The following is a 22,463-nucleotide window of genomic DNA, read 5'->3' on the forward strand; positions in this document are numbered from 1 at the left end:
TGAACTAGCCTTAATTCTCATTACGAGATTGATCTTGAATCAAAATTCTTTCAACATAACAATCTCTAGAATCAGATGCATCTTTTTCACCCTGGTCTTCTGTTCTAAAATGTTTACCTTTCCCACAATTTCATAGAAAAGCCAAACGTCCACAGTCTCAACCCATTTTGCCCATCTGATCATTTTGTTATTGTATAACTACCATACGGCTATCATAATGTGGATACAGTGCACATTTTCAGATCTGTACTCTTTTAAGAAGGCCCTTAATTATCTTGTGAAATGTGTGCTTGGAGTTTTCTTGATGTTGTGTCCTTATCATTAGACATCTTCAGGTTGCGAATGAGGCTTCATGCAGTTCAGGAATGTCAGTGGTTCAATGGGATAATTCCATGTACTGGTGATCCTTAGGTTGACTGTTCAAATCCCGATTACAGCATTATGAACAAGCTGAACATGACATTCTGTCATTGCCACTCATTTAAGAAACACAACATTGAACAGCACCTGAAATTCATTATGCAATCAACATTCTGGCCCATTAGTTTCCAAGAATCGGACTGCCAAGATACAGTATAGCATTAAGGGGAACTTCTTCGTTAACCGTCAGTGTTCTTGACAACAGATGTTGAATTTCCCCAGAATTTCAAAGATTTTACAGGTATTTTCTGGATGTTGTGTGCTTATCAATGTATATTTTCACCATGTGAATGAGGATACATTTCAGGTTTGTCAGTGGCCCAATGGGATAATGCCTCGACTGGTGATCATTAGTTTGAGAGATCGAATCCTGGTTAGACAATACTGCTGAACATGACAATCGGCCATTGCATTGCAGCCCAGCCACCTGAAAGACGAGGCACAGTATGGCATGAAGGGGAACATCAACATCTTTCCTTAATAATTAGATGTAATATTTATATAACTTCCGTTAGTGTGTTCTTGACTTTTCATTTTGCTCTGACCCCGTTAATCACCGCTTGCGGCTTTATTTATTATTCTCATTCTAATTATAGAAAGAATAATCAACATTTATTTCTTCTGTTCCCAGAGAGATCATATAGCCCACCTTGGATCGGATCCGTAGTCATGGTTTCAATCATTAGTTTAATCGTCGCCATCGTTGTGCGCAGGAATATCAAGGTAAAACAATTCATGAGTGATGTCAGACTTTAGAGTTTTGTAAATATAATTAGCATGACGCTATTATTAATATAACTCTGTTTTTACTCTTAGGCCAGGATTCAACGGTCACATGTCATTTAGGGGAGCCTTGTTAGAGGGGCTGACCAGCTTCAGGGATGAGGACAGTTGACAGGGAGGCAACTTCAGCAATACAGCTTCAGCCCCACAGCAGGGACGTCCAAAGAGCACCCTTCCAGGGGTGCAGACACGTGTATCTGGATGAACAGAGTTGAAGGAGTTCTCAGATGTCGTTCTGCTTCATCAAACAGACATTGCTCGCTGTTTATTTTATACATGTATACATATATATACCTACATATACCTACGTGGTCTTTTATAGTCTGCCTGTTGATCAGATGGAATAGCAACTTGAGCTGCAATTTAATGGTGTTAAAGTAAAAGGTTGCTCCTATGATTATGTATAATCATTGTCGATTTTAATTGTTTAATAATGTGATAATCAGCCACTTTTATATATTTTAGGGAACTATCTGTAAGAGAGTAGCTAACTCTCTGACCTGGGATCGTCTGGTTCTTCCCGTGCTGCTCGCCACAGTGTCTCTGCTCAGAAGATCATAACACAAAACTGAGATTTGAAATGACAAGCAACAGATGATTAAAATATATTCATTTATTTAATTTGACATGGTCACCTTTAACTTAATGGGTACAACATAACACATCTGTGCAGCACCAGAGGCATCGTGTGTTTGAGGTGAAGCACGCTCATTTTAGACCTCCCACAGTGAGGCAGTGAAGACAAAGACAAACCAAAATACATCATTAACATGAATATATAGTAAACTAAAATATATAAAAGTGGTTGATTATTACATTATAATACAGATAAAACGACCCATCACATCACTAATGAATGACCCAGAAATAACCACACAAACGTTTTCAATTAATTAATTAAAAATAAAAGAGAAAATGACACAAAGAACGAAATAAAATATAATGTGAAGTAATTTACAAGAACAAATATTAAAGAAAATGATACAAAAAATTCAAAAGAAACCCTTCTCTTTATACGTAAACAGATGAGGATGATGCTGATGATGATTAAAAGTATACCATAAAAATAGAATCCTATTTGTAACCAAGGTGTGCTAAATGATCCCGCTGAAACAGAAAAAGAAAATGTGGATTATTCTTTCTTTAATAAGAATGAGGATAATAACAATGACAGCAAGACAGAACCAAATAACTTCACATTAACGATGACCTAGATAATATTGTACCGTATTAAAACAAGAAACTCAGAGTTGGGGTTAGGGTTAGGGTTAAGGTTAACCCAGGACTTGAGCTCACCTCTCACTGTCAGGCTGACGAAGGTCTCCTGGTTGTTCTGTGAAGTGCTGCCGTAACACAGGTACCTGCCCTGGTCCTGGAGGTTCACCCTGGCCAGACCAAGGGATGCGTTGCCCCCTGAGATCTGATCCTGGAACAGGGAGGTCCTTCCCTCGTAGAGAGGGTCCTGGTGTCCCAGTTGGTCCAGTTCATCGTAGTAGGAGTGGACCTGAACATCCTTCCCACTTATCTTGTTCCAGTGGAGGATGGTATCACTGTTTGGATGGAAGCGGCAAGGCAGCACACAGCTCCCCCCAAACACACAGCCCACCTGGGTGTCTGGAGATCAGAGGACAGGGGGGTGTTGGAGGCATACTCTTCATTAACTTTATTAAAACAAGATAACAACTTTATTAATCCCCCGGAGGGGAAATTCCTTTGTTTCAACAGCCCAGCAGCAGTGGAAAGCACAGGATAAGATACAATACAATAAAAATACAAAGTACTAATGAGAACAAAAAGACGCTAAAGTAAATGCTAAAGTAAAGACAAAAAGAACAAACGGTATAAACAATATAATTAATAAATTATAAAGTGTTAAGTGTAATTTGTAAATTATAAAGTACCAGTACTTGGTACTTGCAAATGGTGCATGTCCATAAGTAATACTACAAATGTTTATAAATGATCTTGAATTGCTCGTAAAATATGACCTTTAGACCTCTGCAATCTGAGAGAGTGAAAGAAGACTAAGGGCCCTATCTTGCGCAATTGACTTTCTACCCTGACGCATGTGTCACTGCTAGTTTGCAACTGGCGCAGAGCGTTCTTTTCCCGCCACCGCCACACATCGGTAAATTAGGGAATGATCGTGTGCGTGTTCCGGCGCAAACGTTCCCCGGTGCTATTTTGCAGTTTCAGGAAACAATTCCGCCACAAACCAGGAAATACCTGGTTTAAAGTCAGTGGCGCGTTGTTCAGATGCTATTTTAAGGGCGCATGCATAATGTTGCTTGTGCACCTCGTGTATACACTTTGCCTCTCTCATCAACTAGCCACACATTCTTGATATATTATTTGGGAAAGAACAGATGATACAGGTAATAAGTTGTACTTTTAAATCAATGCATCTGCAAACACCGTACAGCAAACATATTTTCTTGACAGAGACATCGTGTACAAGCCCATAACTTTTAGGATTGAGGAGTATTTGATCGTGAGAAAACATTGTTTTACCGCGAGTGAGTTTTAAAAAAATAATGAATGAATGCGGGCGCGCGTGTGTGTATGTGTAAAATAATTAATGAATGCGGGCGCGTTTAAACACACGCAAACTAAACACGTAACGCATAATGCAGTCCATGGCACTGTATATTAACGGGGGGACACATGCATATTAGGAACACAAGTCGATAACGATAATGCATACAATACTGGTACGTGGTTTCTTTGTTATTGTATTGCGTATATCATTAAATAGAACCAGTTACCGCATATCATATGTGTGTTAAGTTTTCTTGGCCGAAATTTATTTGAGGACTCAGTATTTCTGTGGAAGAAAACGCTATTCCATGTGTGAATTAGGCCATATTATTTGGCCATAAACTGAGCCATTTGAAGTTTAAAATTCATGTGGTCATGCATGTGTGTCATCGGAGACAGCAAACGCGTTTTCAAAATATCAACCCTTCAGATTCAAATGCGCTCATGGCTCTTAAAGAGGATGGGAGGTGGCACTCTCAATGGTTTATTGCACGTTACGCCCAAACCACATCTACGGGTAATAAGGCTACTTCAGACCAAGCCTTTTGAGATTTGCGCCGGGCGCAAGAGTCATTTTTGCGCCGGTAAAATAGCAACATCGCCATAAAACCGCCTACAAAGCTACTTGCATTTGGCGCATCTCACTTGCGTTTCAGACTGTTAAAATAGGGGCTAAGTAATCTAAACTTATCCAGACGACAGACTTAGGTTGTCTGAGCCTTTTTCAGTTTATTTTTTCTTCAGTAACACACATTTTTCATAATGTCTATCTTTCCCGGTGTGCTTTCGTCTCTCACCTTCTCTCACATCACCTGACCATTCTGAGAACCTGGGTTCGTCTTTAGAGACAGCTTTGGTTTCTGTATGAGAAAAGCTCGAAATGAAGTAAAAATATTGCAAGCAGAATCAAGCAGTTGTATTTTATATTATTATTTTCATCATTATAAGTGAAACCTAAAGGTTATATTTGAACAAAAAAGATTAGTCCGTTTGTGTTCTGGTGCTAGTCCAAATATCAAGCATAACAAACCAAACAAAGAAGAACTCTTCATATTAGGTTTGCCATAGAGACGGTTTATATTCGGTCCAGCTTACCTCCCTGAACGACGACCAGCCCCGTCAGTAACAAGACCGTCTGAACCACAACACTGCCCAGCGCTGTCATTGTCTGTGTCGTCCTCTCTCAGCTGTACCTGTTGTTGGACTGCTGACAGGACCGGGACACACCAACCTTTACCTGGACTTATTAGACCTCCTGGCTGACATTTATGACTTTTTATTGGCTTGGGATTAAGAATACGAGTTATGGATCACTTAGTTATTAAAATGAGGTTAGGTATATAACTAAATGGCAATATTTATGAAAAATACAATTTGATCAAAATAAAGTGATCATGTAAAAGCAGTAAGTGGTTTGTTATATTACATTCAAACAAATAATTTCGGTGATATGTTTCAATTGGTTGTGGGGTCAGAGATATTTTAAGTGTACAATAAATTTAATTGGGATTCAAACAATGAGGGAAAATGTTATCTTATCTGTTCTGAATGGAGGGGCATGTTGAATAATGATTGTTAGTGTATGCTGTGTCTATAAAAATAGCTAGTCAGTATAGGTGAGCAGTTTATAGGGTCTGGTCGATAAATAATAATAGAGGAAGTCCATTCTGGACTATCGATGGACTATATATATTTCACAGCAATTTTCTATTGTAGATTGATACAGTTTAATTAATTTAATTGAAAGGGATTTTTGCTCAGAAGGAAATAACACAAAAACTGCAGTGAGCTTTGAGATTACAAGCAAAATATATTTATTTAAAGCAGTGATATTACGCCACCCGGTGTGAGTGTGATTAGCTACTACAAGCCTTTTGAAAATCTGCCTTTTCATGTGTTTTAGTGACATGATCCCAAGTGGGTGTATCCACCTATGTACGCTGGATAGATCAGTCTACCAGCCTACCCAGTGGACTGTAGCAAATGTTGGTTAACTATCCATCATACATCTAGGACGGGTGAACACTCCCACTTTTGATGTCACTAAAAAACAGGAAGAGGCAAAGGGCTTGTCATGGCTAATCACACTCACACCTGGTGGCATTATATCACCCCTTTAATGTGATGTGGTCGCCATTGACTTAATGGGGACAACAATAGACATCTGCGCAGTTCGATTCCTCCCCGTGGTCCTTTACTGCACGTCTTCCCTCCTAGCATAATGTTAATAAACAACTCAGTGGATCAACTGAACGTTCTCGTATGTCTCCATTCACCCCTTCATCAGTGGGGAGGGAGGATATTACCACACAAACAACAATGGAGTCTCCATTCACCCCTTCATCAGTGGGGAGGGAGGATATTACCCCACAAACAACAATGGAGTCTCCAATCTCCATTCACCCCTTCATCAGTGTTTGGAAAGGATATAACCACACACACAACAGTGAAGTCCGACTTTTTTAACCACACACACATACAAAAAAACTATAAGTAATCTGGGGAAAAATATACAAACACACACTCACATACACACATACAATAGATCAATATTGTAAATAAGAAACTGTTCTTAATGTTTTCTCTGGAAAAATAAAGGTTAAAAAAAAGAATAAACACATAAACATGCGCACATTAGCGAGTTACAATTATGTTTATTTATTTAATCTAGAAATCGCTGAAGTTCCTTCCTTCATGAAACATAGATAATATAACTGGCATCAGAGTTAGTGAGAAGCTTCTACCGCTAACCCTCCAACGTGTTTCAGGACATGAGTTTAACTTATCTAAATCATCATTCAGAGTTCAAGTTATGCGAGGGCGAACCATCAGTGAGGATTGATTCAACACCAGTAAGACACCAGTGAGACACCAGTGGGACACGGTTACCAGTGAGACACCAGTGAGACACCAGTGGGACACCAGTGGGACACCAGTGGGACACCAGTGAGACACCAGTGGGACACCAGTGGGACACCAGTGGGACACCAGTGGGACACCAGTGGGACACCAGTGAGACACCAGTGAGACACCAGTGAGACACCAGTGAGACGTTCTGCCATTCTTCCAGAACAAACAAAGGACTGAGGCCTCCTCAGTGCTGCCCCTGCTGGCCGGACCTCCACACTGCAGTCATGTCCAGTAGATAGACGATAGCCCAGAGCAGCGGGCCGCGCCCTCATTCTCACCGCTCCCCTGATCCTCACCCCCTGAGAGGGTCCTAAACGCTGGGCCTTCTCTTTAGTCCTGGGGGGCTCTCCCTCACAGCAGAGGGTCCTAAACGCTGAGCCTTCTCTTTAGTCCTGGGGGGCTCTCCCTCACAGCAGAGGGCTCCTAAACGCTGGGCCTTCTCTTTAGTCCTGGAGGGCTCTCCCTCACAGCAGAGGGCTCCTAAACGCTGAGCCTTCTCTTTAGTCCTGGGGGGCTCTCCCTCACAGCAGAGGGGCTGCTTCAAACCGACTGACTGATTGACCTCTGTTCAGGATGGTGAGGCAGATGTAGGGAATCAGAGTATTGTTACTCCTGGGGGCGCAGCGCCACACTCAGCACAACTCCCCCGCTATTTTTCAAAACCCAGGTACTACCAGCCAAGTTCTTACCATGCAACATGCGAGTTGAATAGCAACTAGCCTTGAATTAGCATCAGAGGTAATAACTTACTTCCGGGTCTGTCCTGTCCCTGGTTTCATCCGAGGTGTTTCCGACAGCGTGTTTTTGGGGTTGTTGTCTTTTATGTCCCTTAACTCAAGTTTTCAAAATAAAAGTGTTTCCTAAGCTTTTATTTTTTTCCAGTTGTAGTTTGATACTCTGAGAGTCCCAGGATTTCCCCACAGACGATATAAAGTAGGCTACAGCATTACTATACGATACGTTGACTTTGTATGGAGTCGAACGCGCCCGTTGCCTGGAACGCGTCTATACGTTGACTTTGTATGGAGTCGAACGCGGCCGTTGCCTGGAACGCGTCTATACGTTGACTTTGTATGGAAGTTGCGCCGCCCCTTCGCTTTTGGTGTGAACGCGCCATTACTTTAGTTTCACCAGAGCCCGTCTCATATTAGACATTCTCTGGTTTCACTAGAATTTCACGTAAACGATGTGACGCAGTTAGCTGTGATTCAAAGCTCTTCCTCTTTCTGATCTGTCTGCCATAAGGACCCAAGCAGCTCAATCTTTACTTTCAGAACCTTTGTTAATGTGCTGTCTCGCTTCTAAACACTTCTCTGTTATTTGGTGAACACCTAAACCTCTTTATTCCCTCCTTTCCTTGCATTTGTTATTCTATATTTCCATTCAACACGGGCAGCACACGTTTCGTCACAAGGTACCGTTTCCTGAATTCCTGTTTTCTTACCAGATGTATTCTAACTATATTAATTTATTCTTACTAAATTAATCTGTTTCCAGTCCAAGCTCATTGTATCCATGTTAGTGGTGTAAAATAGGTTTAATGAAGGAGTATGCGTCAGGACATCAGTAACTAGTTTTACCGTGTTGAGGGCGATTATATACGGATCCTTCCTTGTATTGTGGACTTTTATTCTGTAAGGAGGTCAGTTCGGTCAGTTTCATTGGTAACAGTTAAGAATTGATGGTTTGGAAGTGTCGGATCTAAAGGTAAATAAATAAGTCCATAATTAAATGAACGTGTTAGAAGCAGTGTGTGTGTGTGTGTGTGTGTGTGTGTGTGTGTGTGTGTGTGTGTGTGTGTGTGTGTGTGTGCGTGTGCGTGTGCGTGTGCGTGTGCGTGCGTGTGCGTGCGCGCGCGCGCGAAGACATAGAGAATGATTAGAATGTAGCTCTAGACAGAGAGAGTGATAGAGTTTGTGATCTAGACATAGGTTGAGATAGTGTGTAGTTCTAGACTGTGGGACAGATTGTGTGTGTATGTCAGACAGGAGGAGGATAGGAAGTCTTCACTGAAGTCATTTCATGTTTGGTACTTAAAGAGAATCCAGAGAAACAATATGGCATTGTGTTTGTGTCCAGGTCTCCAGTCTACTATGGATGAAGAGAGAGAGGAGGGGGCTCCTACCTCTAAAACCACTCTTTCTGGGAAACATGGCCGCCAGAGCAAAGCTAAGAGGTAAGAAGAGGATCTCACTGTCTTTGACTGTTGTCCTTCTCAGAGCTCAGCACTGATATCGCATGACTCCATCATCAGTCTTAATAAAAGCTGTGTGTGTGTGTTGTGTTGAAGCCCAGAGCAGCGGGAGAGAGCAGACTCCCCTGAACCCAGCTGTGTCTCCATGAAGAGTGACTGGTCTATGGATTATCCGCATGACTTTAGAGATGGAATTCGGTCTATTAAGAAGAGGTTAGGATTTATCAGATATTCTACAACTATATCTATCAGACATCCTTTAATCCTGGTTCTTGTTTTTCTATAAGATTCCAGAAGGGGAGAGCAGACTCCCCTGGACCCAGCTGTGTCTCCTTGAAGAGCGACCGCTCTATGGGTCGTCCTCCTGACCTTAAAGATGGACGACCCTCCAGAGAGGAAGAGTAAGGATTTGTCAAAGATTATAAAACTACAGCATCTATCAAACACCCATAAATCCTGGTTCTTGTTTTTCTATAAGAGTCCAGAAGGAGAGAGCGGACTCCCCTGGACCCAGCTGTGTCTCCTTGAAGAGCAACTGGTCTATGGGTCATCCTCCTGGACTTAAAGATGGACGCCCCTCCAGAGAGGAGAGGTAGGAGTTTCCAACAAACTAGTAGTTTTACTGACTGATATTTACAATTCAGGAAATATTTGTATTAAAAAGATACTGTGTGTGTGTTTGTGTGTGTGTGTGTGTGTGTGCGTGCACGCTGTCTCCACAGGCGACAACAGGAGAGGTCAAAGGTTACCAGTGCTCAGTCTGTACAGCAGAATCAAGCAGAGCTGATCAAGGTGTGTAAATGAAACCAGACATTTGACTTCAGCTCTAAACAGGGGCGCCGTAAAGGGGGGGGGGGGGGGGGAATTCATCATAATCAAGTTAATATATTTCGAGTGAAAATGTTATCTATTAAAACGTAGCAATTTAAAAAAAACAAGGGGTTTGTTCCTCCATGTTTGGTTAAATGTTCAGTATAGTCTTTATATTTCACCTCTCTCTTTAAAATGTGAATGAAAAACTACATTTAACTTCAGCTCTAGACAGGGGTGACCTAATGGGGGGGGTGTTAGTAGTATAGTCTACATATTCCACCTCTCTCTCTTTAATGCATGGTTCAGTCCTCCGTGGATCCAGTTTTCAGCACAAAGTCTTCCACTCGTAGCGCTTACAAGCAGAACAGACTGTCCTGGTATCAGAAACAGAAAGCTGAGGGGGAGGAAAAGGGCCAACAGTTGGTCACAAAGTTTATGAAAAGAAAGGTTTTTATTTATTCCCCTTCCTGTGGTGCCCATTATCACAGAGATACCTAGGGAATCATAGAATCTTATATCAATCAAATAGTTCTTCATCAAACATGAAATTCATGAATATTAATCAATAAATGAGGGAGACAGGTGGATGAACCAGAAAGTCTGTTTACTGAGGCCTTCACTAATTTTCTTCTACTTATCAACTATGGGTTGGTCTGTGAATACTGACCCCTAGTGGCGAAAAGTAATAGCAGAGTATGAAGGCAGTCTGTGTCTTTTCTGTCCCATTGTAATAAGGTGGTTAGAGCCAGTGTAACATTACTGGCATCTGACAAACGTTGGGAACGTATTGACCAAAATGTAAAACACCACTGAATTTCATGAATTCCTCAAGAGGAAAGCCTTTTGCCAGAACAGCAACAGTAAAGAGAGATGTCACTAATGTACCTCTGACATTCATACATCAATGGTCAATTGATAAAATAAACTCATATCTCAATATTTTTTGTTTGAATGGCGATATACGATATTCTAACAATATTTTGAACTAAATGGAAAAAGTATGTAGTTTTAACTCCACGCCACGTGTATTCACCATCAACCATTTATTTAGTTTTTGTTTTTTTTTGCTCAACGAAGCACAGCGGTGCTTTAACAACAGATATGTAAGGGATAATGTATAGAACGCCGATCATTATCGGGAAAATAAGCCCCGACAGGGCGAACAGGACACCAACGCGTAGCGGAGGTGTCTTGCTTCGCCCTGAAGGGGCTTATCTTCGATAATCACCGGCGACGATCTGTACATCATCCCGCTTATTACACGGCTACTTGCCTAAATGAAAAAATAACTTCATAGTGTGTCTTTTTACAATTTATTTGTAACAAGCATTCGTAGTCTTGATCAGCATAGTAATAGTCAAAGACGTTGACGTCGCTAAGCAACCAAAGACGCTTGGGTTGACATGTTACCGGACTACATACGGAGTACTACCAAAGACATCATTAGAGACAAAAAAAACGTTGTTTTCCTTGACAGCCTCTTCTTTAATTTGAATGATTTTAGCTTGTGTGTGCCCGTGATAAATCACACAAAAGCTAAAATCATTCAAATTAATGTGCTTTATCTTTATCTTGCACTATTGGAGCACGTCTCTTGCATCTGACTACGAAATGGTTAGTGTTACACCTTTCCTGCTGTCGGCTCCCAGACCGAGGAGCACAGGGGAGACGTTCCCTCCAGGGCCGATGATCTCTCGGGGGCAACACCCTTCACTTTGACCGGCAGTGGGTCTGCTTATAGGTCGGAATATGGTCGTAATGAAGCGGCCACCGATTCTTGACGGGTACTTTATTCATACACACAACCGGACTCGATCATTACTTCACTAAACCGACATGCACGCTGCCGCTCGGTCTCCTCGCTTGTCCACTCACACGCTGTCGTCACACACACACACACACACACACACACACACACACACACACACACACACACACACACACACACACACACACACACACACACACACACACACACACACACACACACACACACACACTGCCAGTGATATGTGCAGCAGATACTTTCTCGTGCTCACGAGAAACATAAAAAACGTTTTTTTACGGGTTCCGTACTCTCTACAACCGTGTCCGCCATGTTTTTGTTCAAAGTTTGTTGTGATGCGAAACGTGGGTGGGAGAACACTACGTACATGTAAGGAGCGGGTTGGGCAGCTGAGTTGGCTTGTAGGCTCAAAGAGCGGCGGTCGGCCTTATAAAATAGCGCTCGCAACATCAAAATAATATATAGTATACCGGTATGCCGATATTGTCCTAACTGCATATCGCCCAGCCCTAAGTATTGGGTAATTAGTACTAGGCTACACTAGAGCTACCAGTCTATCAATCTATGGGTGGTCAAATGGATTTTCTAGGCTGGTGGGTGGTCTAGGTTTGAGGCCCAATATATTCTTTGATAAGGCCCACAATCTCTAGTGGTGCCCCTGGCTCTACATGGGCAATAAAAGCATCTCTTGTGGAGCTTATAGTCTCCAGTTTTCCCTCTTTTAGACCAGGGAGACCTACATCTAGGACAGAGGTCTTCTGAGGTCCTCAGTTAGTTCAAAGTTAAGTTCTCCTTGATGTTTGTTCTGTTCCAGAGGGCTGAGGAGAACGCACACGCTTTCCTAGACAAAGAGCTGAAGAAGCTCTGGAGGGATCTCTTCTCAGATTACCCACAATGCTCAGAGAGTCAGAGGGAGAAGGAGGAGGAGGATGATAAGAACGAGGAGCAGAGGAGGCACGCCATAGAGGGAGTGGTAGACATCACAAAGCTCTGCCTGATGGAGATGAACCAGGAGGAACTGGCCGACAAGCTGGGCAGTGGTAAGATACTCATATATAGGTTAAATGGTTTGATCCAGTAGGGGTGTAACGGTACACGTATTTGTACCGAACCATCACGGTACAGGCACTTCAGTGCGGTTACAGAGGTGTACCGCGGTTCGTAAATGTGGCGTACATAGCGTTAATATGGTGAATGTAAAGGCTTGTTTTGCAATACGGAATTTAAAACTTGAAGTCGGAGTTCCACCCGGACCGTTTAGCCAAAGTAATGCAGCGACCCTGGGACAGTTAAATAGTTTGTGTGTTATGTGTTGCATTATATTTCGTTGTCCTTTATGCCAGTTGTTCTATGTGCATGTATTGTAATGTTCTTCTTGTCAATCAGCGTGGGGGCGAATCATTAGGTCAGCTGGGGGAGGGCTTTGGAAGAACAGGAGGGTGGGGGCCTGCACGCGAGTGAGACCGTGTTGGGGGTTGCCGGGGTATCCGGGGTTTGTTTTGGGTCGGTTTTCTGCCGTTGGTTATGACGTTACGGGTTTCAGTGACCTGGTTTTGGTTCATTAAAACTACCTTCAACTACTAATGACTCGACATCATTATGTCACCGGCGAGGTCACTACATTGGTGTCAGAAGTGAAACTATTATTTTTTTTTTTTTCTCTGCCCTGCTGTGCTCGGCGAGTCGGCTACTCCGACTCCGTAATCCCTTCAGCAGCTCTCAAGGCCGATATATGCTCTGTTTTAGATGTAACGCGTAAGCACGTAAGATACATAACCCCCCTTGCGCGGTAAAATATCCCCCCTTACGTGCTTAAGTGCGTCGCCCGAAATTCCTGACTATGCGACTAAAACACTACGGCCCTACGCAGCTCGCAAAGACTGTGATTGGCCAGCTAACCACATCCTTTCAGGAGTCTCACATTTCCGGTTGTTCAGAGTGTGGAAAAAGACCGCTAACCTAAACTTAGCTACTGCTACTCTCGTCGAAAATACTGGAAGTGCATAAATATAAACAAGCCAGCGATTTCCACTTCCACGCCCACAGATTCGTTCGTTGCTCCCCCTACTGTTCTGGCGGAGAATCCCCTTGCAACACGCACAATCCTTAAGGGAACCGTAAATCAAAACTTGTCTAAAACAAGTCCCTTGTGTAAATTACGTGCTTACGTCTCTGCGTCTAAAACGACCCTAAATCGGCCTTTAGTCGGGATGTCGGATACGCAATGCAATTGGCCGCCCGATCTATCTTATACAGTGTATGTTACAAACCATTTATGCAGTGTTGTAAATACACTTCCAAAGCTTTTCAAATCTTATTTGGTGTTTTATTGGTCCTGGTGCAAAGTAAACAATGTACAAAGTAATTAAGGTACAAAGTCAAACCGAAGAAGTGATTCAGGAAATGATTTTGTTAGAGGACCAATCACAGCCCTTGCCGTCTCCGTTGCGTCGACCAATAGGTCCATGGTTTCGACGCATAGTTAAAAATATTGGATGTGCACGTAAGCTACGGAGAGGGTCTCCGACAGGCTGTCCGGCTATGGATAGGGCTCCCTGTGTCTACTTACAGCACTTTAACATGCACACGCATTTGAAAAGGCGCCATCCAGGTGTTACTATCACCGTTGCTGAGAAAAAAAAAAAGCGAGCTGTACAAACCCAGCTCACTGGGAATTCAGAAACGGAAATGCCATAACAAAGTTTTTCAGTGTTTTCAGTGCTGCTTTTTTTTTATTTTTTTTATTCCCCTTAACTATTAACCGTATCGTACCGTACCGTGACTTAAAAACCGAGGTACGTACCGAACCGTGACTTTTGTGTACCGTTACACCCCTATGATCCAGATATGTAAGATTATTGTGGGGGTATCAGGTTGAATGGTTTGATCCAGATATGTAGGGTTATTGTGGACGTATCACGTTAAAGAATGTTAAACGTTAAACTGCTGATCAACAACAGAATAACTACGTGGAAGTGATGCACCACTATCTTGTTGTATCAGGTTAGAAAGTCACTGATACCCCTGATACTTAACAACAATAGCACTGCAAATAAAGTTATAAGATCCCTATAAAGTAGAACTTTCAGTACTTTTTTCTGTACACCAGTAATATTGCTTGTAAATATCAATGGTATGTTTCTGCTGGTTTGTGATTTAGGAGCTGTTGCGGTCCAGTGGCAACATGAACTCAAGGCTCATCTGAAGAAGAAGTTCCACTGTGTGCTTGAGGGGATCGCTAGAGCCGGAGAGCAGAGACCTCTGAATGAGATCTACACAGAGCTCTTCATCACAGAGCGAGGCAGTGGAGAGGTCAACATGGAACATGAGGTCAGACTGATTGAAAAGGCATCCAGGAAAACTGCTAATGAGGAAACACCAATCAGATGTGAAGACCTCTTTAAACCTTTACCTGGACAAGATAAACCGATCAGAACAATGATGACAACCGGAGTGGCCGGCATTGGTAAAACTCTCTTAACACACAAGTTCACTCTGGACTGGGCCGAAGGCAAAGCCAACCACGACATAGACTTCACATTTCTCCTCACTTTCAGAGAGCTGAATTTATTGAAAGGGAAAGAGTTTAGCTTACTGAAACTTCTTCATCAGTTTTCTGTTGAAACCAAAGAATCAGGAATCTACAGATACGACCATGACCAAGTAGTCTTCATCTTGGATGGTCTGGATGAGTGTCGACTTCCTCTGGACTTCCAGAACAACCCGATCTGGACTGATGTCACCGAACCGACCTCAGTGGACGTGCTGCTGACAAACATCATCAGGGGAGTCCTGCTTCCCTCTGCCCGCATCTGGATAACCACACGCCCTGCCGCAGCCAATCAGATCCCTGCTGAGTGTGTTGACATGGTGACAGAGGTGAGAGGGTTCACAGACCCACAGAAGGAGGAGTACTTCAGGAAGAGATTCAGAGAGGGGACAATGGCCACCACAATCATCTCTCACGTCAAGAAATCTCGAAGCCTCCACATCATGTGTCACATCCCAGTCTTCTGTTGGATCACTGCTACAGTTCTAGTGGACTTCTTCAAAACATCCCAGAGAGGAGAAGAGGTGCCCAAGACCGTGACTCAGATGTACAGCCACTTCCTGAGGGTTCAGTCCATACAGGGGGACAGGAAGTATCATGGGCGAGCTGAAACCGATCCACAATGGAGTTCAGAGAGCAGGGAGATCATTGTTTCTCTAGGGAAACTGGCTTTTAACCAGCTGGAGAAAGGCCAGCTGATCTTCTACGAGGCAGACTTGGCAGAGTGTGACATCGATATCAGAGCAGCCTCAGTTTACTCAGGAGTGTTCACCCAGATCTTTAAAGAGAAGTGTGGACTGCACCAGGACAGGATGTTCTGCTTCATCCATCTGAGCATCCAGGAGTTTCTGGCTGCCCTTTATGTCTTTCTGTCCTTCATCAACACTGGTGTCAACCTGCTCTCAGAAGAACATCCAACCTCCAGGGAAGCTGAACTCCTCCCCCTCTACCAGAGTGCTGTGGACAAGGCCTTACAGAGTGAGAACGGACACCTGGACTTGTTCCTCCGCTTCTTCCTGGGCCTCTCTCTAGAGACCAATCAGATGCTCCTACAAGGTCTGCTGGGACCAAGAGGAATTAAATTACTGGACAATCTAACAAAAAACGTTCAATCGGGGCAGACAGGAAGGAGGTCACAAATCAATAACCAAATAGTCCATTACATCAAGGAGAAGATAGGTGGAGATCTCTCTCAAGAGAGAAGTATCAATCTGTTCCACTGTTTGAATGAGCTGAATGACACTTCTCTAGTGGAGGAGATCCAACAGTACCTGACATCAGGAAGTCTCTCCACTGCATCTCTCTCCTCTGCTCAGTGGTCAGCTCTGGTCTTCATCGTACTGACATCAGAAGAGCAGCTGGACGTGTTCTACCTGAAGAAATACTCTGCTTCTGACGAGGGTCTTCTGGGGCTGCTGCCATTGGTCAAAGCCTCCAAAACATCTCTGTAGGTTCACTCATAACATGCATTAACAATACAGCACTATACATAATACTAGAATATAAAAGTTGTTGTAAATTCAGTTGTAGTGCACTAAGAACATGTATTGCAATGCACACAATACAATATATATAATACTAGAATACAAAAGTTACAATAACATATATCTGTAGGCATACTGATAACATGTTTTACGATACACACTATATACATAATTCTATAAAAGTAATATTATGATAGTTTTCTGTTATAGCATTTTTGTTAGTATCAACATTGTACACCTAATATGTAACTACCATTTAAAGATCTAATCGTATAATCATTTGTTCAACTATCAGAAAAGTCTTATCAAACATTTAATCACGGTTCTCAACATGTTCTGTTTTTTTGTGTGAAGGCTGAACAGCTGTAAGCTGTCAGAGAGATGCTGTAAAGCTCTGGCCTCAGTTCTCAGCTCCAACTCCTCTAGTCTGAGAGAGCTGGACCTGAGTACCAACGAACTGCTGAATTCAGGAGTGAAGCTGCTCTCTGCTGGACTGGGGAGTCCACACTGTACTCTGGAAACTCTCAGGTCAGTTTTACTAAGTGCAAACAGTTACACCACAAGGTTCGGTTTCAGAATACTTTTAACTACTGTCCCCTGGTCTGAGAATCACACCTCAATGACGTCAAACTATATCAGATAATAACTCAGTACCTTTGATGACCACATGTATTAGAGTGGTGCCATTGGACATATTACACCTTGTTGTTTATGTGGGATGCGAAAATGAAAACATGAAAAAGTAATCCCAAAGTTGACATTGCAACTTTTCAATTATAAACACAAAATATAATATGCCTTCCCACAATCCACTGTTAACTGGTCAGTGGTAGTTAAACAAATGAAGTCACAGTATTTGCATCCATTAAAGTTTATCGGTCTAATTAAACCAGCAGCCAGATCAATGTTGACCCTGCGTTAGCTGAACCTCTGAAGCTAAGCAGGTGGGCTTGGTTAGTACTGGATGGGAGACCAACTGGGAACACTGAGCTGCTGCTGGAAGTGGTGTCGGTTGGTGGCCAGTAGGTGGCACTCTTCCCTCTGGCCAGAGCATAAATCCTGATGCCCCAGTGCAGTGACGGGGACACTGGGCTGTAGAAGGTGCCGTCCTTCGGAGGAGACGTAACGCCGAGGTCCTGACTCACTGAGGTTATTAAAGATCCCAGGGCACTTATCTCAGAAAGAGTAGGGGATTCCCCGGGTCCCGGCTAAAACTGACCAACCAGACTCATTCAATCTGGCCCCCTATTCATCCCCCTGTTTAAATGATGATTAATCCCTGATTCATCAATCCCCTCACTCTCCACCTCAAGCTGGTGTGTAATTGATTGATTGAAATGATTGAAATTCTTTTTTGACACATGCACAAACGTAAGCATACAAAAGTACATGTCAAAAGGATAACACATAAAAGCCCATGGGCTTATTTCCATTGTGGTCCCTTGGTAGCGTAAGCATGTATATAGGTGTATGTAAGTGTGTGTGTTAAAGGTAATGTACATGTCAATGGGGTCAACAAAGTAAAATATGACATTCCAATCACACATTCACAATTCATGAGTGGTGAGCGTTCTGGCGCCGATTGGCTGCCGTGCATCACCCATGTGGATGCTGCACATTCGTGGTGGTTAGTGAGGTCCCCCATTCACTGTAAAGCCCTATATGAAGTCAATGGAAGGGGATTTGAAAAGCGCTACATGAATGTATAGTTCATTTCAAGTTAATAAATGTATAATTTTCATAGGAAAAACTCAACAATTTATTTTTTGTCTCCATGACTTTGCTACGTCATCATTTTTTACAGATATATTTTATCTTCAGAACTTCAATTGAAGACATAAAATACAGAAATAGGTCAAACAATTTAAGATTTAGAAATACAGAACAATATATGTAGAAATACAGAGCAACATAAAACAATTGAATATGAATAAATACAGAAAAACATAAAACTATTGATTATGTAGAAATATAGAGCAACATAATAGGATTGAATATGTAGAAATAGAACAAAATAAAACTATTGAATATGTAGAAATAAAAGCAACATAATTGAATATGTTGACATACAGGACAACATAAATTAATGCGTCGAAATGCAGAACTTAAAACGATTGAATATGTAGGAATGCAAAGCAACATAAAACTATTGACTATGTAGAAATACAGAACAGCATAATTGAAAATGTAGATATACAAAGCATCATAAAACGATGTAGGAAAACATATACATAAAAAGATTGAATTATGTAGGAATACAGAGCATCATTAAACAATTGAACATGTAGAAATACAGAATAATAGAAATCTATTTAATATGTAGGGATACAGAATGAGATCAAAGGTTTGAATATGTAGAGAAGCAAAGCCCCAGAGGGGTTTCATAGTCGTCCTTGCTTTGAAGCCCGGTAAAAGTGTCTGAAGCCAGGAAGGGCAAGTGCCCTTAGTGTTTTAGGTTTTTGTAAATGAGCTTAAGCACATTTATGATGGTTTATCAAAATAAAAGATTGAATTAATGAATCAATAGTCTCACAGAGGGAAGCATTGGGACTGATGGAGCGCTGAAGGCCCTCCTTGGCTCCACAGCCCTCTGCTTCGTTAGGTCTGACTCTGTTCACACAGAGTTCAGGATCCCTACGGCCATCAGGGGACTGCTGAAGGAAGTTTGAATGTCCAGTCATCTCCTTGAGCTCACTCCCTGATAGCAGCGAGGAGAGCGGAGGCGCTAGCATCACTGGACGTCCTCCCCTCCAGTGTGGCCCCATGGCGGCCCTGTGCTGTTCGTTAGCTACACCATGTTTCTCCTGTGAGCTGGTTGGATCTTTTAAGCACTTTTAATCTCACTTCCTAACAGGTTATTTTTATTGTGTGTGCAGGCTGAATTGCTGTGATCTGTCAGAGAGATGCTGTGAAGCTCTGGCCTCAGCTCTCAGCTCCAACTCCTCTCGTCTGAGAGAGCTGGACCTGAGTTCCAATCGTCTGCAGGATTCAGGAGTGGAGCTGCTCTCTGCTGGACTGGGGAGTCCACACTGTACACTGGAAACTCTCAGGTCAGTTTTACTTAACGTGCAAACAGTTCTGTATCAGGAGACAATTAAAAAACGACTACTTGCCCCCTGGTTTGAGGATCAATCCTAAATGCCGTCTAAATATATAATCGAATGACTCAGTACCTTTGCTGACCACGTTTATCAGGGTGGTGCCATTGGACATATTACACCTTGTTGTTTATGTGGGAAAATGAAAAGTTGAAAAGTTATCCAGGAGTTGCCATTGCATCTTTTCAATTATATATGCAAAATGTAATAATAGTTCCCTCCCACAATCTCCTGTTAACGGGAGAGTGGGAGTTAAACGAATGTAGTCACAGTATTTGCATCAATCAAAGGTTATAGGTCTACGTAGACTAATTATATTTTGGCGAGCAGCACACGCGCGTGTGTGCGTGCTTGTGGTGTATTGTGTAACTGCTTTAAACCTGATCTCCCGTCGGGTCATTCCTGTGCTGCTCGCCACATTATAATTAATCTATGTAGACCTATAACATTTGATTGATGCAAATACTGTGACTTAATTTGTTTAAAGGGGACATATTATACCATCTATCCGTCATACATCTAGGTGGACACGCACAGTTTCAAAATGGCTTGTTATGGCTAATCACACTCATACCTGGTGGTGTAATATGTCCCCTTTAAACAAATGTAGTCACAGTATTTGCATCAATCTAAGGTTATAGGTCTACGTAGACTGATTATATTGTGGCGAGCAGCAAAGGAATGACCCGACGGGAGACCAGGGCCCCGTTTCCCGAAGCATTGTCAGCCTAAGTGGTTCGTGGAGATCGTCGTACGAGCATCGTACAGTTTTCACACCGTTGCGTAACGAACGTCAGGAAAACACTCGTAGCTAACGAGGGCTCCAGGGGTGCTCCTAGGGTGCTAAGAGCATCGTTACTATAGCCTCAGTGGAGTCATCTGCTGGACATTCAGTGGTATTTGATGTGTTTTATTAAAACACATCCAATACCACGGCATGTCCAGCTGGCACCATTTCGCAATGCCCCCAAAACGGTGGTTACTGCCAATATATTACTCATAGACTACTGTAAGATTTAAAAATTGAAGACAGAGACAGAGTCCACAACAACATAATTTATTGCAGCAATTTAAAATTCCACAAATAAATGAGCAGCCGAAATGTACCGATCAAACGCCACGTCCCAAGGCAACCCTCTCACAAGGCATATAATAAAATCAAATGATTTCATTGGTCTTGTGTGGGAGGTCGCTTTCGAGCTAAACTTGCTGTCTCCCTCTGATTTTAATTCAACCATCGTGGTTGGTCCTCATATTGATTAATGACAGAAGACATACTGTACATGAATCATGTTGAGACCAGCGGGTGTCAGAGAATTTCTGCAGGCGTTTTTTATTGCGATTGTTTGCCATAAAGCACTGTAGGTGCTTCGGTGAGGCTGTGTTGAAGTTCATTATTAATTGGACCGTGTCTAGACAGTTAGGAACATCCCTGACCTTAGTGGAGTGCACTAAGGTCTCCCCATCCTACAGAGCCCATTTCAGCAACGTGTCAGTGGACAGTTACAAGCCTACAAACGTCGTTAGAGTAATGCACGCGCGTTCATGTTAAGAGGAGTTTCAGGAAACGCCCCAAAGAAATTTACGAAGGTTCGCAAGATCCTTCGTGGGAATGATCGTACGAGCTTGGATCCATCATTATCGGGAAACGGGGCCCAGGTTTAAAGCAGTTACACAATACACGCAAGACCCAGAGAGTTGCCTTTTTTTTTTACACACACACACACACACACACACACACACACACACACACACACACACACACACACACACACACGACGCCCTTGGTGGCGGTGCCGCTTCCCCCCGAGCCTCCCAGGATCCTTTGCGGCACCCGGACACGGTGACCACGGCCGTGACCACCACAATACAATTTACAGAAGAATAATGTATCATCATTTTTATATAACTATCACAAAAGAAAAGATTCTGATAGCTCACTATCAGAAAAGTCGTCTAAAACATAAAATCAGGGTTCCTAACATGATCTGTTTATTGTGTGTGAAGGCTGATTGGCTGTCATCTGTCAGAGAGATGCTGTGAAGCTCTGGCCTCAGCTCTCAGCTCCAACTCCTCTAGTCTGAGAGTGCTGGACCTGAGTAACAATGATCTGCAAGATTCAGGAGTGACGCTGCTCTCTGCTGGACTGGGGAGTCCACACTGTACACTGGAAACTCTCAGGTCTGTTTTACTCAAAGTGCAAACCTTTGCAGCACAAGAATCTTTATAACAAAAAAGTAACAAAAAAACGTCAATAAAGACATTTAATGTAGAGATTTAAGCCGATAAAGTCAAAATTCACACCCCTATATAATAATTTTGTACAAGAATATCTCAACATATTTATATTGTTGTTGCCATGACAGTATAAGTTGAATGTTATACAAGTACAGTTTACTATTTTTTATTATTATTATTCTACCTATTCACATGTAGTCAGGCTGTAGTTAAAACTTATTATTAGAATTTAAATATAAAAAAAATTAACATTGGCTTAACTTCTCTTTCAATTATGGAAAATGTTAAAGACTTAAACACAGTAACATGGTCTTTTTATTTTGTGTGTGAAGGCTGAATGTCTGTCGTCTGTCAGAGAGATGCTGTGAAGCTCTGGCCTCAGTTCTCAGCTCCAACTCTTCTCGTCTGAGAGTGCTGGACCTGAGTAACAATGATCTGCAGGATTCAGGAGTGAAGCTGCTCTCTGCTGGACTGGGGAGTCCACACTGTACACTGGAAACTCTCAGGTCAGGGTTAGGGTTAAATGTGTCTTTGGGTTTGTTTAACAGTAGGGGATGATCCAGGACTAGGTGGGCTGTAATCTAAAAGAACAGACGACACTAGTCTAAAGCCCAGTTCAGACCAAAGATTAGCCTCGCAACGACTTGCA

The 22,463-nt window shown here is 42.5% G+C and overlaps 2 protein-coding genes and 1 long non-coding RNA gene across 5 annotated transcripts in view; 1 reads left to right on the forward strand and 2 right to left on the reverse strand.

Annotated features, from left to right (window-relative positions):
* LOC132452740 (NACHT, LRR and PYD domains-containing protein 3-like) overlaps positions 1-22,463 on the forward strand; it is a 274,895-nt gene that overhangs the window by 248,674 nt on the left and 3,758 nt on the right. Inside the window, exons 34-36 of the mRNA XM_060045505.1 lie at positions 19,355-19,528; positions 21,584-21,757; positions 22,147-22,320. Coding sequence (XP_059901488.1) covers positions 19,355-19,528; positions 21,584-21,757; positions 22,147-22,320 — 522 coding nt within the window. The remainder of the gene's footprint in view (positions 1-19,354; positions 19,529-21,583; positions 21,758-22,146; positions 22,321-22,463) is intronic.
* Positions 1-22,463, reverse strand: part of LOC132452777 (uncharacterized) — a 150,739-nt gene that overhangs the window by 101,833 nt on the left and 26,443 nt on the right. The gene's annotated exons all lie outside the window — the stretch shown is intronic.
* LOC132452756 (V-set domain-containing T-cell activation inhibitor 1-like) lies at positions 1,799-7,672 on the reverse strand. Of its 3 annotated transcripts, XM_060045547.1 has the most exons (5): positions 7,402-7,672; positions 4,837-4,945; positions 4,539-4,601; positions 2,500-2,817; positions 1,799-2,310 (listed from the first exon to the last, which is right to left on the reverse strand). In XM_060045547.1, exons 2-5 carry the CDS (start codon positions 4,904-4,906, stop codon positions 2,093-2,095), a joined length of 669 nt encoding a protein of 222 aa, XP_059901530.1. In that variant the 5' UTR covers positions 4,907-4,945; positions 7,402-7,672; the 3' UTR covers positions 1,799-2,092. The 3 variants fall into 3 exon arrangements, 2 of the variants coding, with proteins under 2 accessions (XP_059901530.1, XP_059901531.1); XM_060045548.1 differs by lacking the exon at positions 7,402-7,672 and having other exon boundaries at positions 1,799-2,817; positions 4,837-5,178; XR_009524485.1 differs by lacking the exons at positions 4,539-4,601; positions 7,402-7,672 and having other exon boundaries at positions 1,799-2,817; positions 4,837-5,178.

This window comes from Gadus macrocephalus, chromosome 23, assembly GCF_031168955.1.
Source record: "Gadus macrocephalus chromosome 23, ASM3116895v1".
Lineage (NCBI taxonomy): Eukaryota > Metazoa > Chordata > Actinopteri > Gadiformes > Gadidae > Gadus > Gadus macrocephalus.

Coding starts and splice junctions, on each gene's coding strand:
- LOC132452756 (XM_060045547.1), bottom strand. CDS start 4,906: ATGACAGCGCTGGGCAGTGTTGTGGTTCAGACGGTCTTGTTACTGACG. Junction 4,602..4,836: donor GCTGGTCGTCGTTCAGGGAG/GTAAGCTGGACC, acceptor TTTCTCATACAG/AAACCAAAGCTGTCTCTAAA. Junction 2,311..2,499: donor CGTCAGCCTGACAGTGAGAG/GTGAGCTCAAGT, acceptor TTTCTGTTTCAG/CGGGATCATTTAGCACACCT.